This window comes from Phalacrocorax aristotelis, chromosome 16 (assembly GCF_949628215.1).
Source record: "Phalacrocorax aristotelis chromosome 16, bGulAri2.1, whole genome shotgun sequence".
Taxonomy (NCBI): domain Eukaryota; kingdom Metazoa; phylum Chordata; class Aves; order Suliformes; family Phalacrocoracidae; genus Phalacrocorax; species Phalacrocorax aristotelis.
This window is the reverse complement of record NC_134291.1, coordinates 2,497,666-2,511,850: the sequence shown is the minus strand read 5'-3', so window position 1 is coordinate 2,511,850 and position 14,185 is coordinate 2,497,666. Positions and strand designations below refer to the sequence as shown.

The window sequence follows — 14,185 nt, the reverse complement described above, 5'->3', positions numbered from 1 at the left end:
GGGGCCGTATTTCCCAAGAGGTCTGGTGTGCCTGCCTGGTTAACACTGATTTTTAAGTCAATGTTTGCTTTGAGGTCGCTCCCGGCTGCACCCCATTGTAAGCCAGAGTGGTTCCCATGCATTCACCAAGGGGCTCGGCGCTTCCAGCCGCACAAAGGAGCAGTCACTTAGCATTAGCGACTGCACAATGCAGCCGTGTCTCCCGCCGGCTGAGCTGGGTCTGTGTTTCGCCAGCAAAAGCCCCTCCGCTGAAAGGCCAGGGGGAGACAAGGCAGCCGTAATGGATTCGAGCAAAGGGGGGGGTCTCTTACGGGGGCAGGGGGGCACGGAACGGGCAGGAGCCTGGTCTGTCCCACAGTCAGGTGTGGGGCTGCTGGGGATTGTTTTGGCGTGGGGTGAGTAGGGGGACAGGGGGCAGGACAGGTTATATATTTGCAAGGGCTGTGCCATGGTGCAGGGAGACCCGTGGCAGGGACAGCCCCAAAGGGTGGGGTGCAGGGTGGGTGTGGATCAGTTATGGCTGGAAATTATTAGCCCAGACATGAGGCCCCAGAAAGTTCAGGTACTCCTGGGCATCCTCTGGGGAGACACTGGCGAAGGTGCAAGAGGGAGAAATAGCCACTGGGGCTGTGTTTTTGAGAGGGGCAGGGATTTTCTCACTAACCCCTGCCTTGGAGGGGTGTCTTGCTGACTCCAGGAGCATCTAGGCTGGGGCGACGGAGCTGGGAGCAGCCCAGCCAGAGAGAGGGCACAGCCCCAGCGGGACACATGGGGCTGTGGGCATCTCCCCTCACATCTCCCTGACTCCAGCAGCACTAATCCCATCTGCCCGTACACCTTAACCAGCTGTAGCAGCTGGGGGAAAGCTGGATGCTGTGCACAGACTCTCAGCTGCCTGGCGAAGGATTTGCTCGTCAGTGAGGCAAAGCAGTGCCTAAGCTGCCCCGGCCATGGCAGGGAGACCTGGCAGGGCTCCAAGGCTGGCTTTGGGTGATGGAGAAGCTGGGATGGGAGACAGCCCGGGGAGCTGGGCACTGATCTGTGCTGGGTGGCAGCATACAGATCTCCTTGTGGCTCTGGAGATGTGAGCATTGCCCATTGGATGTCATCTGAGAACTGTCAACTCGTTGCACCTCAGGAGCTTTGTGGTGCTTGAACTGGCCAAGCCTGGCCACTGCTGGGCTTGGGAGAGGTGACCACAGACCTTCAGACTTCGGCCTCGCACAGCTCCAGCTGAGGACCCCGTGTCACAAGTCTGCCAGGCTCAGTGCTGGCAGGTGCTGGGGTACATCAGAGCCCTGTCCAGACTGATGTTTGCCTCCAAAGAGTCATGATCTCATACCCCCACCCCACTGCCTCCTTTCCTGGCTGGCCAAGGCAGCCTCTGGGGCAGGACCTGCCATCTGCATGCAAGATTTGCTGCCCACAACTCCCCGTGGTCCCCATCCAAGTGCTGCACTGACAACAGTGGCAGCAATATTTCATCCTTGTAACCCAATGGGTTGAATCATGGCTGTGTGGAGCCCTCGAGATGTGTGTCCCATGAGGCTCTGTGTGCCCCCACACACAGCATGGGGAGGGACGGGACGGGGAGGGCGGGATGCAGGGAGGGACAGGGCTGGAGGAGATGTAAGCAGGTGTGAGACTGGGATGGGTAGGTCTGGGGAGGGTGTAGGGCTGGATGTGGGAGGGATACGGGAGGCCATTCAGGGAAGGATGGGGCTGGGAGAGGTATAGGGAGACTGGAGGGGGCCAGGACTGAGGGCGGCACAGGGACTGCAGGTCGGCACAGGGACTGCAGGTCTGTGAAGGACATGGCAGGGCAATGCTGAGGGAAGTGTACGGAGAGACAAAGGACTAGGAGGGCTTTGGGGAGTGTGGGTCCATGGGGAACAGCTCTAGGGAGATGTGGCACAGCAATGGTTCTGGGAGGGGACAACTGGCCTGGGCAAAGACCCTCAGTGCTCCCTGCCCAGCTCCGACAGCGAGATTCTGCAGGTAGGGCCACCCCGCGGCTCTGCCCGGGGGCAGGGGCCCTGATGGCTCTGTGCTGGCGTGTCCCCCAGCTGCTGGCACTGCCGGCAGTGGGGCTGGCTGAGGCTCGGCTTGCCTGGCACACGCCACGGCCCAGCAGCCTGCCGGGATGATGCAAGAGCTGGGAAAGCAAATCCACGCAGTGCCACGCCGCCGCTCTGTGGCATGGCCGGGGGGACTCTGCCCCCCAGATTTAAGTGGGTCTGGATGAAGCCAAGTGCAACGTATGGCCAGGGCTCCTGCCCTTGCAATGCCTGCAGCAGCCTGGGGCTGATTTTCAGGGAGGGGGGATGTTGAGGTCTCACTGCTCGACCTACAGCCATGTGCCACCGATACCCAACACTCCCCTGGGATGTATCCAGATGGCCCAGCAGGATTGCTACCCAGACACCCCAGGCAAAGGCAGGTCAGGTGAAAGTTTCAGGACAAGGTGCTTCATTAGGGCAGCTGCTGCCACCAGCCGGCAGCCACATCCCCCCTCCCGCCGGGGGATGAAGGACTCCATCCTCTGCGAGTCAGCCCAGGGCGAGACCTCGCTGCTTGGCCAGAGGGATGGCCGGGTCCAGGGCCAGGGGAAGGGCTGACACTTAACAGGATATTTCTTCTAGCACGAAGGCAGGAAAAACCTCTGTTGTACTCAACAAAGGGTTCACTTCATTTATCATCCCTTTATCCTGCACCCAAAGTCCTCCTCCGAGCTGGCTGTATCCATCCATATGAAGACTTTTTTTGATAAATGTAGCTATTTTTATTGACTAATCTGAGTGCTGCCTTCAATGCCTGGTAAATATTTGCCAAATTGCTTCCTTCAACAGACTTTGCCAGTGATTCCTTAAAATACTTGTTTGCAGCTCAACTTGCCTGTCAAAAGCAAAGCCACCCTGAAATGCTGATTGACTTGATTATTGCCCGGCTGCTCATGGAGTGCAGTGGTGACCCCTTAGGCACCCAGGATCTGCTTGTGCCCATTTCCCTGGGGTTCCCCCATGATGGAGGTGGAGGGCCCAGGAGATATGAGAAACTGCTGCGACAGTGGCGACGGCCCCGACGCCGCCTCGGGATTCTGTCTCTGTGACCCCCGGGATGCGGAAGGGGAACCCCAGGTACCACATGCCCCTGTGGGACACTGTGGGCTGGGGGGTTGGCAGGACCCTATATGTTTTCCAGCTGACCCCAGCTGGAAGGAAGGGCTGGGTTTTCCTTCCCTTATTTTGACTACGGGGTCTGCAGGCCCCACAGGATGGCAGAATGGGGAGGAGAGTCCTCCTGCTCGTGCCAGCATGTCTGGGGAGATGCACTTTGTGCCGAGCATCCTCCTTTTGATAACATGCTCAGGTTTCTCTGGTTGGTGACCCACAGGGTGGTCCCGGGTGGTGGAACAGCTCTGCCTGCAAATTCTCTGCTCACAGCACCTTGCTAGCTGCGTGATGGTAAGATCCTGGAAAAATCAATAAATGAACCCAAATCAAGCATTCAGTGCTCATTTCATTGAGCCTTTCCTTTCCGTGCTGCTCCAGGATGTGTTGTTGCAGGACTAGAAGTTGACCTGCACTTTTTCCTGTTAAAAGCAGCAACTCCTTTGCTCCAGGAGCTGAGTCTTGGAGGAAAAACCCAAACTGCAACACAGCCTGGCAGGCAAAACCACTGCTAACATTGCAGGGTTTCTGTGCTGTGTCCCCCAGAATAAGGCTTGAGGGAGCTGCCTGGTAAAAATGCAGCCAGAGGGGATGGTGTAAAAGAGCCAGGCAATGCCCTCTGCTGCAGGGCACACTGGTGGCATGGCTCATGGCACAGCAGAGACAGGTCACAGGGACCATAGTGGGTCTACATCGGGTTTGTGTGCTTCCCCAGAGGGGCTGGTGTGGGCACCGGGGAGGGAGGACAAGCAGGGGACAATCTGCCATTGTTTGGCCACATTTAATACTACCATTAAATGTGATGATGGATCCCTCCTGGGTTTTGATACACTGCTCCCCGTCCTGTCTCCAGGAAGGCTGCGCAGCCCCAGCGGCTCAGGGCTCTGCACAGGCAAGTGGGCAGCTGCCCGCTCCGGCTGCCGCTGCTGAATAGATGGCTTCTTCTCTGCCCAGCATCTGCTGCTCGCTTCAAAACTATTGTTTCCCCATCATCCTCATGATGCCATGGGTTACCATTGCAGCAACTGCCCTGTGCTGTCTACCAACATCCCGGAGGGTCTGAGGTGGGATGTGAGGTGGGACTAGGGCTAGGGTGATGGGGAGGCAAGTGGAGGGGCAGCCCTGGGCCAGGGGAGGGGGATGTGGGCCAGATCTTGCCACCACATCAATGTTAGAGTTAGAGTTTTCATGGCATCATCCTGGGGGGGTTTGTGCAGCTCTGGTCTTGCTCTTCATCTCAGGCGATTGCATTTGGGCTGCCCCCAGACTCAACATAGGCAGCTCCTGCAGCGAGCTGATGCCCTGCTTGGTGGAGGGCATCTTTGGGGGTAAAATCATTGAAGGAACCCCTGGAGACTGCAGTTGCCCTCCCAGGCATGGGAAAACCCCAATGGCCATGGGGCCGCGTGGCTCTGCATGGACTGCATGGGACAAATCCCCAACATTTGGTGTCAGAATAAGGCTCCAAGGGCTCACGCCAGGCTCAGGGTTATTCCTGGGAGGGTTTGCTGACAGCAGCAGGGAGGCAGGGGCAGGTCAGAGCTGTGATGCCCAGGTACCACACAGGTCCCTTCGCAAAGCTGGCAGCATCTGGTGGGAAAAACAGTTTGGAGAGGGGTTTGGGGACATACCCAGTTGTTCCTTGGAGTTTGATAAGCAGTCGTCACATCAAATGACCGGACCTAAATTTCTGATCATCAGGAGATTAAGCAGATCCCATCCCAGCTGGTGGGGAAGAGACAGCGTTCCAGCAGGTGGTACCACCAGCTCCAGACTGGCAGCTCTGCAGAGGTAGGCTCAGGGCTTTTTATCAGTGCATCCTAGACTTTTTATTTTAGGGTGGCCAAAGCACATCCGAGAGCACCACCTCCTGGGCACGGCAAAAAGCACTGAGGAGAAAGCCAAAGGAAGAGGTTCTGCTAGGTGTTTTGGGCCACCTTGGCTAAATCAGCACCTTGATGGCAGGTGTCCATCCTGCCAGGTGCCGACAGGCAGGATGGAGACACCCAGAAGGAAAAGACACTGATTCTCCCACTCTGCATTCAAGCAAAGCAAGCGCGGGGAAAGATGGATGTGCTCCTTAAAAAAGGGATGAGGTCCTTAAGGTCTTGGGTGCCCCTAGAGCTCATCCATCTTTTCCAGCTATGAGTTTATTTTGACAGCATAGGACTGGATATAATTCAGGCAGGGGCCAGGACCCTTGGACCCTCCACCAGCACAGTGCAGCCCTGGGAATGTAATTTTCCTTCACTAAGCTTCTTCCCCAGACAGAAATATGGCCCCTGGCTAAGGTAAAACACAGATTTACCTTTTTTCTCCCCCTTCCCTTCACCTCATTCCTACCAATGCCAACCACTCACCCTGTTTAAGTCAGGGCTGGGAAGAGGTGGGAGGAGAATGGGCAAAGCAGAAACTCCTATAAAGCCTCAGATTTTCAGGCTAAGCATTGCTAAGGGAAAACCTGGAGGGGAGGGTGGGTGTTTGGGAGGACTGGCCATGCCCTGGGAGAGATGGACCAGACGTGCTGGCCCACGGGTGATGGGAAAAAGGTTCAAATGGTGCAATGGCCCCAGCATGGAAAGGAGCTGGAGGAAAGGCAGGAGGGGCAGCATCCCCACTGGACTTGGACCGGGCCTGTCCTGCAGCTTCACCAGGGACATGCTGAGACCTCTGGGCAGGGACACTGGCCATCACAGCCACCATTTCATGGACCACCAAGAGAGGAGAATATAGGTATGGTGATCCCTCCTGCAGCTTTTAGCAATCACTCATTTACAGACTTCCCAAGCCAGCGACTTGACCCAGCCCAGCCTTTCCAGGAGTGACTGGCCCCGTGGGTGGCTTGTGGCTGGATGGCAACGCTCCCCGCATACATCTTGCCATCAGGAGTAAAGCTGGGAGTTTTCTCACTGGGATCCTGGCCCCAGCTGAGTGAAGGGATGGGGGACACATCTTTGCTCATTGGAAATGTCCCTGCTTCATCTGTTATGATTTGGAGAAGTGCAGCATAGATTTGATATGGAAATATTGAGACCTATGGTGAATATTTGCCTGGCACCAGGCTTACATAAAGATCTATCTTCTGGCTTTAAATGTGCTTTGAAAATAAACACTTTCACATAACTATATAGAATAACAATTTCCCTCCTCCCCACCTGGTCACTGACAGTAGAAACTTTGGGCAATGCTGTGGCAGACAAGGGCTTTCTCTGCAGCATCCTTTTGCCCTTGCAAAAGGGTGCAAAGCTCTGCCCAAAAGCCCTGCAGAGAGGGCTGTGTCCTCTTCTGGGTCAGAAATGTCCCTTGTTCACTGGAAGCCACCGACCCCAGAGCAGAGAACGTCTCAGCTGTGGTCCCTGGAGAGAAGCTGAGGCTGGTGCCACCTTCTTGCTTGGACAAAAGGATCCTGGAACCTGTGGCCCTGCATTGGGTTTGAGGGGCCTGAAACACTGGCCACGAGCTGCACTTAAAGCCTGAGACAAAAATACAGGCAGCGTTTAGGGACTTGCTTTGCCCCTGAACCTGGATTCTTGTCCTTCAGGCACCAGTAGGTGCAATCCTGTCTCTCGGGAAAGATTCTGCTGCACATGGAAGTGGGGCAAAGGCACTGAGAAAAGCCGTGCCTGGGAAATAACGAAACTGCTGACAGAGCTGGGGCCATGATATGCCAAAATCCCTTTGATTTTGGCGTGGTCAAAGCAGCAAAGGGAGGCAGACTCGTTTTTCCAGTGCCTATGTATAGAGCCATGACCTCATAGTTTCCGACTGTGGAGAGCATTCAAAGTATGGGAAACAGGAATTTCTACCCCGCCTTGGTGCCAGCAGAGAGCAAACTGAAGCTGAGGAGATGCGTGGCTGCCCCACTGGGACTGCTCTCACTGGTCCAGATCACTTGTCCAGCAGTGGAGATTTTGGTGGATGCAAGCAGACCTGGCACCTCCAGCAGCTTCAAGGAGGGGCCAAGGGACGGGGACGCTTACCCCAGCGGTGACTGTGCAACCTCAGCCCTGGCACTCTCTGTCCTGAGAGGTTTCAGCCTCAATTTCTGACTATGCCAAGGAAACCGGGGTAACGAGTGGAGTGGCTTGGTCCCCAATCCTCAGCAGAGGTGTGGGAGGTGTTGACGTGCTCTGGGTATCCTTCCAGTGAGGGACAGGGCTTCATGGCTTGAGATGTCTCCCCTGGGGCACAAGCCACCCACCATGGGTGCTCTCTGCAGAGAGCAGATGCATTTTGGCAGCTGCCCCAGCAGACGGGGCATCCCAGCAGGGCTGCACCCACCCTTCTCCTTCCAGAAACCAGCCCCATGTTGTAACTACTGCAACCGCTGCACCCACAAGTGACTGATACTGCTGCCCACGCCTGCAGACCTGCTCCCTGCCACGGCACCCAGCCATGTGAAACCACCCCTCCTGCCCACGAAGGGACTCCAGGGCCCTTCTCATCATGTTTTGGGTGCCAGGGGTGCATCTCCTTTTCTGCCTGCCCCATAGACCCTACAGAGCCCTGGCACCTTATCAAAGCTGGAGGAGCACAGTGCTGGGGATGCTTCTGCAGAGCGTCTCTCTGCCCCACGGCAAGACTCCTGCTGTATGTCAAGGTTTCTCCTGAAGGCTTTCCATGATGGAGATCCTGAGCCCTCCAGGGCATTCAGGCCCCTTGGCAGTGCAAATCCAGGCCCCGCAGGTGCACTGCCACAGCCAGAGCCAGGGAAGGTGTGCAGTTAGGGTGCCTCAGGGTCACTATGTCAGCTCTGGGGACCTCCTCTGGATCCCCGCATAGATCCCTGTGAAGCCACTCAGCAAGCCTGAGTGTGGGCTGGCAGCCCCATGGCCACCGGCTGGGCTGAGGGGTGGCTGGAAAGAGTCAAGATGGTGGCAGGAATGATCCACCCTGCTGGCAGTTTTTGCAAGGCTTTGCATGGAAGGTGCCTCTCAGCTTCTTGCCTGGGGGTCGGGTGAGGGCCGGGAACCACCGTGGGACATGGGTAAGGCCACAGGGAACCTTCTCTATGTGGGTTTCCAGCCCGCACGTGGCCAGATGGTGACTCACGAGCCACCCACAGCTGCTGAGGTGGCCAAGCATGGCACTGCTGCCTGTTCTGAGCCCAAAGGGCTCCTGCCGCTGCCCAGAGCAGTTCCCAGGGCAGATGAAAGGCAGCAGTGGCCCCTGTGTCTGCACAGCTGTGAGTTTGTTGGGCCATGCACAGCCACACCAGGGTTCTGGTGAAAGTCCAACGATGTAGGACGGGGAGTGCATGGCTGGGGGGATGGGTGTCTGGGGGATAAGGAGGGGAAGGGACATGGGGACAAAGATGTGCCCAGGGTGAGGGATGGGGAGCAGTGATGGGTGGAGGCGAGAAATGTTTGGCAGGAGCCCAGCCCTAGTGCAGGATGCTGTAGCTCACACTGCTTTGTGGCAACAGAGGGGTTTGGGGTCCCTGCATCCCCTTTAGTCCCTGTTTTATTGGGGTTTGACCCCAGGATTGAGCCCAGCTACAGCTTCCTATTACATGAGGGAAAGCAGGCAGGACTGTGCCTCCTGTCCCTGCCCTCCAACGCCTGACGCCGGCTCCTCGCCCACTCCCTGGCCAACCAGGCGAATATCAGGCCTTTAAAACCCGAACGAGTTCCTCTGCATTCACTCCCCGGGAGCTGTCCCTGTCCCTGCTCCAGATTTTGCGCAATGCACCTGCATGAAACGCGCAGCCAACACCTCCGTGTTATATAGGTGTCCCAGTCCTCTCCCCAGCTGGTGCTTGGTGCTGGGGCTGGGACGCGGCCAGCCCCGCTTCTGGGGACAGCAGTGGAGTGCATGGAGGGGCTCCTGCCCTCGTGCCCTGCAGCAGGTAAGGGGGCTTTGGGGCATGGAGGGGATGCACAGGGATGGGGTCTCCTTCTGCAGCAATTTTGGGGGAGCATCAACTCCCTGATCCCTCCTAAACCAGAGCAGGAACCTGGGTCTTTCTTCTCTTGTGTGGGGAGGGGATGGTTCGTTGTGTTCTTGCGGCCATCCTGGTGCAGGGGTAGCTCCTGTGCAAGAGGAGGGCAGCCAAGAAGGGGATGGTAAAACATCCAGAAACAGCTGTGAGGATGCCCATGGGCACAATCGTGTGAGAAAGGGCATGCAGGTTGGGTCAGGTCTGAAAATGCTACAGGGCTGGGGAAAAACTGAAGGTTTTGTGAAGCTCCAGTTCCTGAGCACCCTTTCTCTCCTTTCTCCTCTCCCCTCCCCCTTTTAATCTCTCCTCTCTTCCTTCCCCCCTTCTCCCTCCTCCCCTCTCCTCTCTCCCTTCTACTCTCTTCCCTCTCCCCTCTCTGAAGCTACTGTGTGAATGCTCCCCATCCTGGGAGACGCACAAGAGAGCTTCAGACCCAGCCCAGATGCAGGTCTGGGGATCACAGCGGACCTGTGTTCCCCCTTGCACCCTGGGCCAGGGCGGGGGCCAGGTGAGCAGCCCGGGCTCTGCCCTACCCGCTCTGACTAACAGGAGACGCCAGTCTCTGGGGCTTGCCATCCACACTGGCTCCAGCATGAGTGAGGAGCATGGCCTGGAGATGGGGGTGGCCTGGCCACTAGCCTGGGACATCCTCCAGCAGCCTAGAAGCAGCCTGTTCGGGTGCTTGCTGCCCGTCCTGGGTACAACATGCTTCCTCTCCATCCCCATGGGGTCCTGTGCTCCCACCCACCCCACTGACCTGGCCTCCCCCTGCCCCTCCTGGCCCCTCTGTGACCCCTGGGATGGGAGCATCTCCCTTTCCTCGGCAGGTTTCTCTGTGGGACGGGAGTTCCCACCCCCTGCACACCTGGAGCTGGCAGCAGAGCATTGAGGCACTTGTGACACAAGCTGAACCTGTTTTATCTGTACCGGGTGCCAAGCAGGTAGACACAGCTCCATCCAGGGGCTCATGCCTTTTTCTGTGTGGTTTTGCAGCTGGACATTGTTGCCCTGGTGGCTGTGGAGCTGAGGTACTCTCATCATCTCTCTCTTGCCCCAAGGGCCACACCGAGAGGCTTAATGCTCCTGAAAATGCCCTCCCTTGTTGAGACCATGCCTAGTAGCCACCCACTGAATCTGTTAGAGGCAAGAAGGCAAAGGCAAGAGAGCAGGGAGGAGGAGGAGAGATGAAGAAATGGATTATGCTAATTGTTGCAACAGAGACCCTTATTAACTTACCACCCATCTTCCTTGCAGCTGGGGAGCACCTGTGGCCAATAAAGCAGGGATGTCTGAGACCTCATCCAGCAAGGAGGGTCCCCTGGCCGAGTGCCCCGTGTGCTACGAGAAGTTTCACCCGCTGGAGGCCACGCGCCGCAAGCTCAGCTGCGGGCACACCTTCTGCCACGACTGCCTGGTGAAGTGCTTGCTCTCCGCCAAGCTCGACGGCCAGGTTCAGAGCAGCATCATCTGCCCCGTCTGCCGCTACGTGACTTTCCTCATCAAGAAGAAGACTCTATGGCCGCCCAAGGCAAGCACCAACGCTCGGACACTGGAGATGCCTCTGTCACCTTCCTCCTTGTCCCATCTCACCAAAATGGAGGCCAGCAACACCTTGCTGGTGCCCAGCCATTTTGTGATGCCGGTGCAGAGCTTCGACCGCTCCTGCAATGCTGGGAACAGCCCCATGGACTTGCCGGGCGTCCCAGGAGAGCTGGCACGGGAAGCCCACATCTTTGTCATCAGTGACCACGGGATGCCACTGGTGGATGCAGACTGTGGCTCCCTGGGGAGGAGAAGCAGAGCGGAAACACAGAGCTCGGTGTCATCCAGCTCGGCCCTGGGGGTGAAATGCTGCCAGTCACCCATCGCCCTTGCCGTCCTCCTCATCTTGACTGTGGCCATGCTGGCGGCTGTGCTCCCTTGGCTGCTGCTGGTAAAGAGGGACTCGTAGCACAGATCGGATCAGCTCAGTTACTGCAGAGGTGTCACTGATGCTGGGACAGAGCTAGGGCTGGGACCTCTCTTGAAAGATCCTGTAAGAAAGTCCAGAAGCAGCTCCAGGTGCTCTCTCCTCTGGCCAGAGACTGAATGGACTTTCACACCTTTCTGTAGATCTCCAGGCGCTCACAGTGTCACTGCTGGTATTTGCTGCCTCTTTTGGTTAAAATGTGGCAGGCCAAACACTGCTAGTGGATTCCTTGTGCCTTAGCAGAGAGGGTGGCTGCTCCTCCCGCGCCCTGTGACAGCGTGTGCAGGGAGTGGTGGGGCTGTGCTGGTGCCCCCCCTCCAGCCCAGCTCCTGGGGGGCTGTGACCATGGCACCCAGGAACCCAGAGCCCAGGACAGCCAAGGCCTCTGTGCATTGGAGGGTCATGCTGCCAGGCTTTGGGGCTTTTGGAGGTCCCCAGGCTCCTGGCTGGCTGTCAAGGTCATAGGGGTACATGGTGCAGCCACCCTGGAGCAGAAACTCATTGCTTTCCATCCCAAAGATGTGAGTAGCTGCTGGGCAACAAGGGCAGCGAAACCAGAGGATGGAGAGCCTCCATGAGCTCATCTTCCCTGCCATCAACCAACGCTCCGCTCCATGAAGAGTGATGGGGTGAGAAGGGGCGCCAGCTCATCCCCCAGGCAGTCCCAGCCTTTCCCTCCCTCACCGCTCTCTCTGAGCTCCCCAGGGTTGTGGCCATCATCCCAGTGTCCCAGGCATCCCTCCTGCCCTGGGGATCCAGGGACAGGCAGTGGGACATGGGGCAGGGACCTAAACGAAAGGTCTGGAATGCATAAAGGTGCAGATTTGGGATCCCACCCTGCTCTTGTTGCTAGAGCCCTGTGCCTTGGCAGAGTGATGTTTCCTCATCCCTACATCTAGCTCCTGAGGGTTAACACCCAGCAGCTCATTTTCATCCGTGCCAAAGAGGTTAGGCACTGGTCAGCCCTCCCAGGCTTTGCCCTTTTTGGGATGGGTCCCACCCAGGGGCCATAGTTTGGGAAGGGAGTGGACATCTGAGAGGCACAGTTGAGATTAGGACCCTCTGTGCCTGCTGTCAAGGGGGAGTGGAGGCTGCTGGTCACCCCCATGCCAGAGCTGCCCGCTGATGCTGGGGCCCCCATTGCACTTTCCCCAATGCAGCATCTGCACCCTCGCTGTCACCTTTGTCCTCCTGACCCAGTCCCTGTCCCTGTGGGTGCTGCTCTCAGCCCCGTCATTTGGGAATGTGCCCTGAGGGCCACGGCACTTTCATGTGCACCCCAATGTGTCCGTGAGCAGGAGCAGGACGTACCTCACCAGCGCTGTGGGAGGTGACAGAGGGGTGGAGGGCTGGTGCACTCTTCCCATGCCCCTGCAGTGAGGTTCCCGCTGCACGGCTGAGCATCAGGTAGGACAAACACAGCCAGCAGTGCCATCGAGGCAGCTTTGGGATCAGCCGGCACATTTCTGGTGATCAAATAAGAACAGCTTGGGGCTAGAAAGGGACGATCAGTCTGGGATAGAGGAGCTTGTGCCATCCCACCCTTTCCTCTGGGGTTACATCCAGGGCATGGTGCCCTGGCTGGGTTGCCGACTGCCTGGCTTCTCCTTGTGATGCTGTTACTGCACTCCCCCACCCCGTGCCTCAATGTCCCCACCCACACCCAGGGTGCAATGGCACTGACCCCTGCATGAAGCACTGGGAAATTGCCTGGGGAAAAGTGCTTGAGACACCACACTGGAATGGAAATCCTATTTCATAAGAAATTATTACCTGATGATGACGCGTCCATGCCTCATTATTTAATAATAAACCTTATTATTAGTCTATCTGGGGAATTAATGCAAGGTGCTAGGGAACCAGCCCCTTGGCAGAGGGCTGCTGGAAGGTGGGAGTGGGGCCCCCCTCGCCTGCATCCCAGTGGGGCTCCTCGGGGGTGGGGCTGGAAGAACCCACCTTCGGCTGCTGTTGCTGGAGTCCTGGAGATATTTCGGCAAGGCAATGGGGACAGGAAAGAGCTTCAGTGGCAGCACTGGGATAAGATGGGATATCTTGTATGGTGTCAGGGTCCTGGGCTCCAGCAGGACCAGCAGAGAGGGGACCAAGGGGGGTGTTATCAGCAGGGGCAGCCAGTGCCGTGGACCAGGAGGTCTGGGGTAGGGGTCCATGGGCCTCACCCCCTTCGGAGGCGAGGAGGGCGTTTGCCACAGGGTGGCACTGCTTGGCCAGGGACGGCTGTCAGGGCTGGCACCGTGGCTGGACAAGCGCTGGGGCATGGCACGCTGGGTGCTCAGCCCCTGCCTTTTGTCGGTGAGGGTCGGACAGCAATAGTTGGAGATTCCCTGGGAAATCCTGCACTGAGCATCCACTAGCATTGCTGGCGGTGGCATGTTCCTGTGCCCGTGGGCCTGAGCCAGGGCCGTTTGCACTGGTATCTCCTGCAACAGTCTGCAGTCAGGTCTGGTGCTCAGGGCACCCACCATCCCCATGTCCTCACCAGAGCCACCTCATCTCCAGGCAGCAGGGCCCGTCTTTGGAGCTCTAGCAGGCATGGGTGTCTGTTATTTTAGGTCAGGGCCTGCCTGCATCTGGGAGAGATGCTCCCAGCCCCTTCCTGTGCAGATGGAAAAGCTGCCATCATCCTATTTACTTGTTATTAAAGCTGATGGCCAGAGCCAGACCTTCCTGAGCCCTCCCCTGCTGATGGTCCGTGGGGAAGAGTTTTGGATATCCAGCAAACCAGAGACCCCAGATGCTGTCCTGCTTGTCCTCCCACCAGGCGTGTGTCTATTAGAGGATATTGGAGCCATTTCCAGCTCTGTCCTGAGTAACTCAGTGCTTTGGTTTATCATGGTGATGTAATGCCCCAAGGCTAACTCACGCTTGCAGCTCCAGGACACGTATTGGATGGTTGTGTTCTCTACAAACATCCCTGCAGGGTGGGGACACTTGCATAGTCCTGCTTTGACCCTGCCATATCTGTCAGCAGAGATGCCAGTGTGGGGCTGTGGGCAGTTGGTCACTCCCTCACGGCCAGATTTGCTGGTGAACAGCCCCATGCAGCACCTTGCACACCCACCCGTAGCTGTAGGCTTCTGGCACACG

General features: G+C 57.5%; 1 protein-coding gene across 1 annotated transcript; it reads left to right on the top strand.

The window, feature by feature from the left end:
• Positions 1 to 10,396: 10,396 nt before the first annotated feature.
• RNF222 (ring finger protein 222) lies at positions 10,397 to 11,062 on the top strand. The gene has a single exon (XM_075111455.1). The coding sequence runs from the start codon at positions 10,397 to 10,399 to the stop codon at positions 11,060 to 11,062; it is 666 nt and encodes a 221-aa protein (XP_074967556.1).
• The last annotated feature ends 3,123 nt before the right edge of the window (positions 11,063 to 14,185 follow it).

Excerpts from the sequence above, each read along its gene's own strand:
- RNF222 (XM_075111455.1), top strand. The coding sequence starts at position 10,397 with ATGTCTGAGACCTCATCCAGCAAGGAGGGTCCCCTGGCCGAGTGCCCC.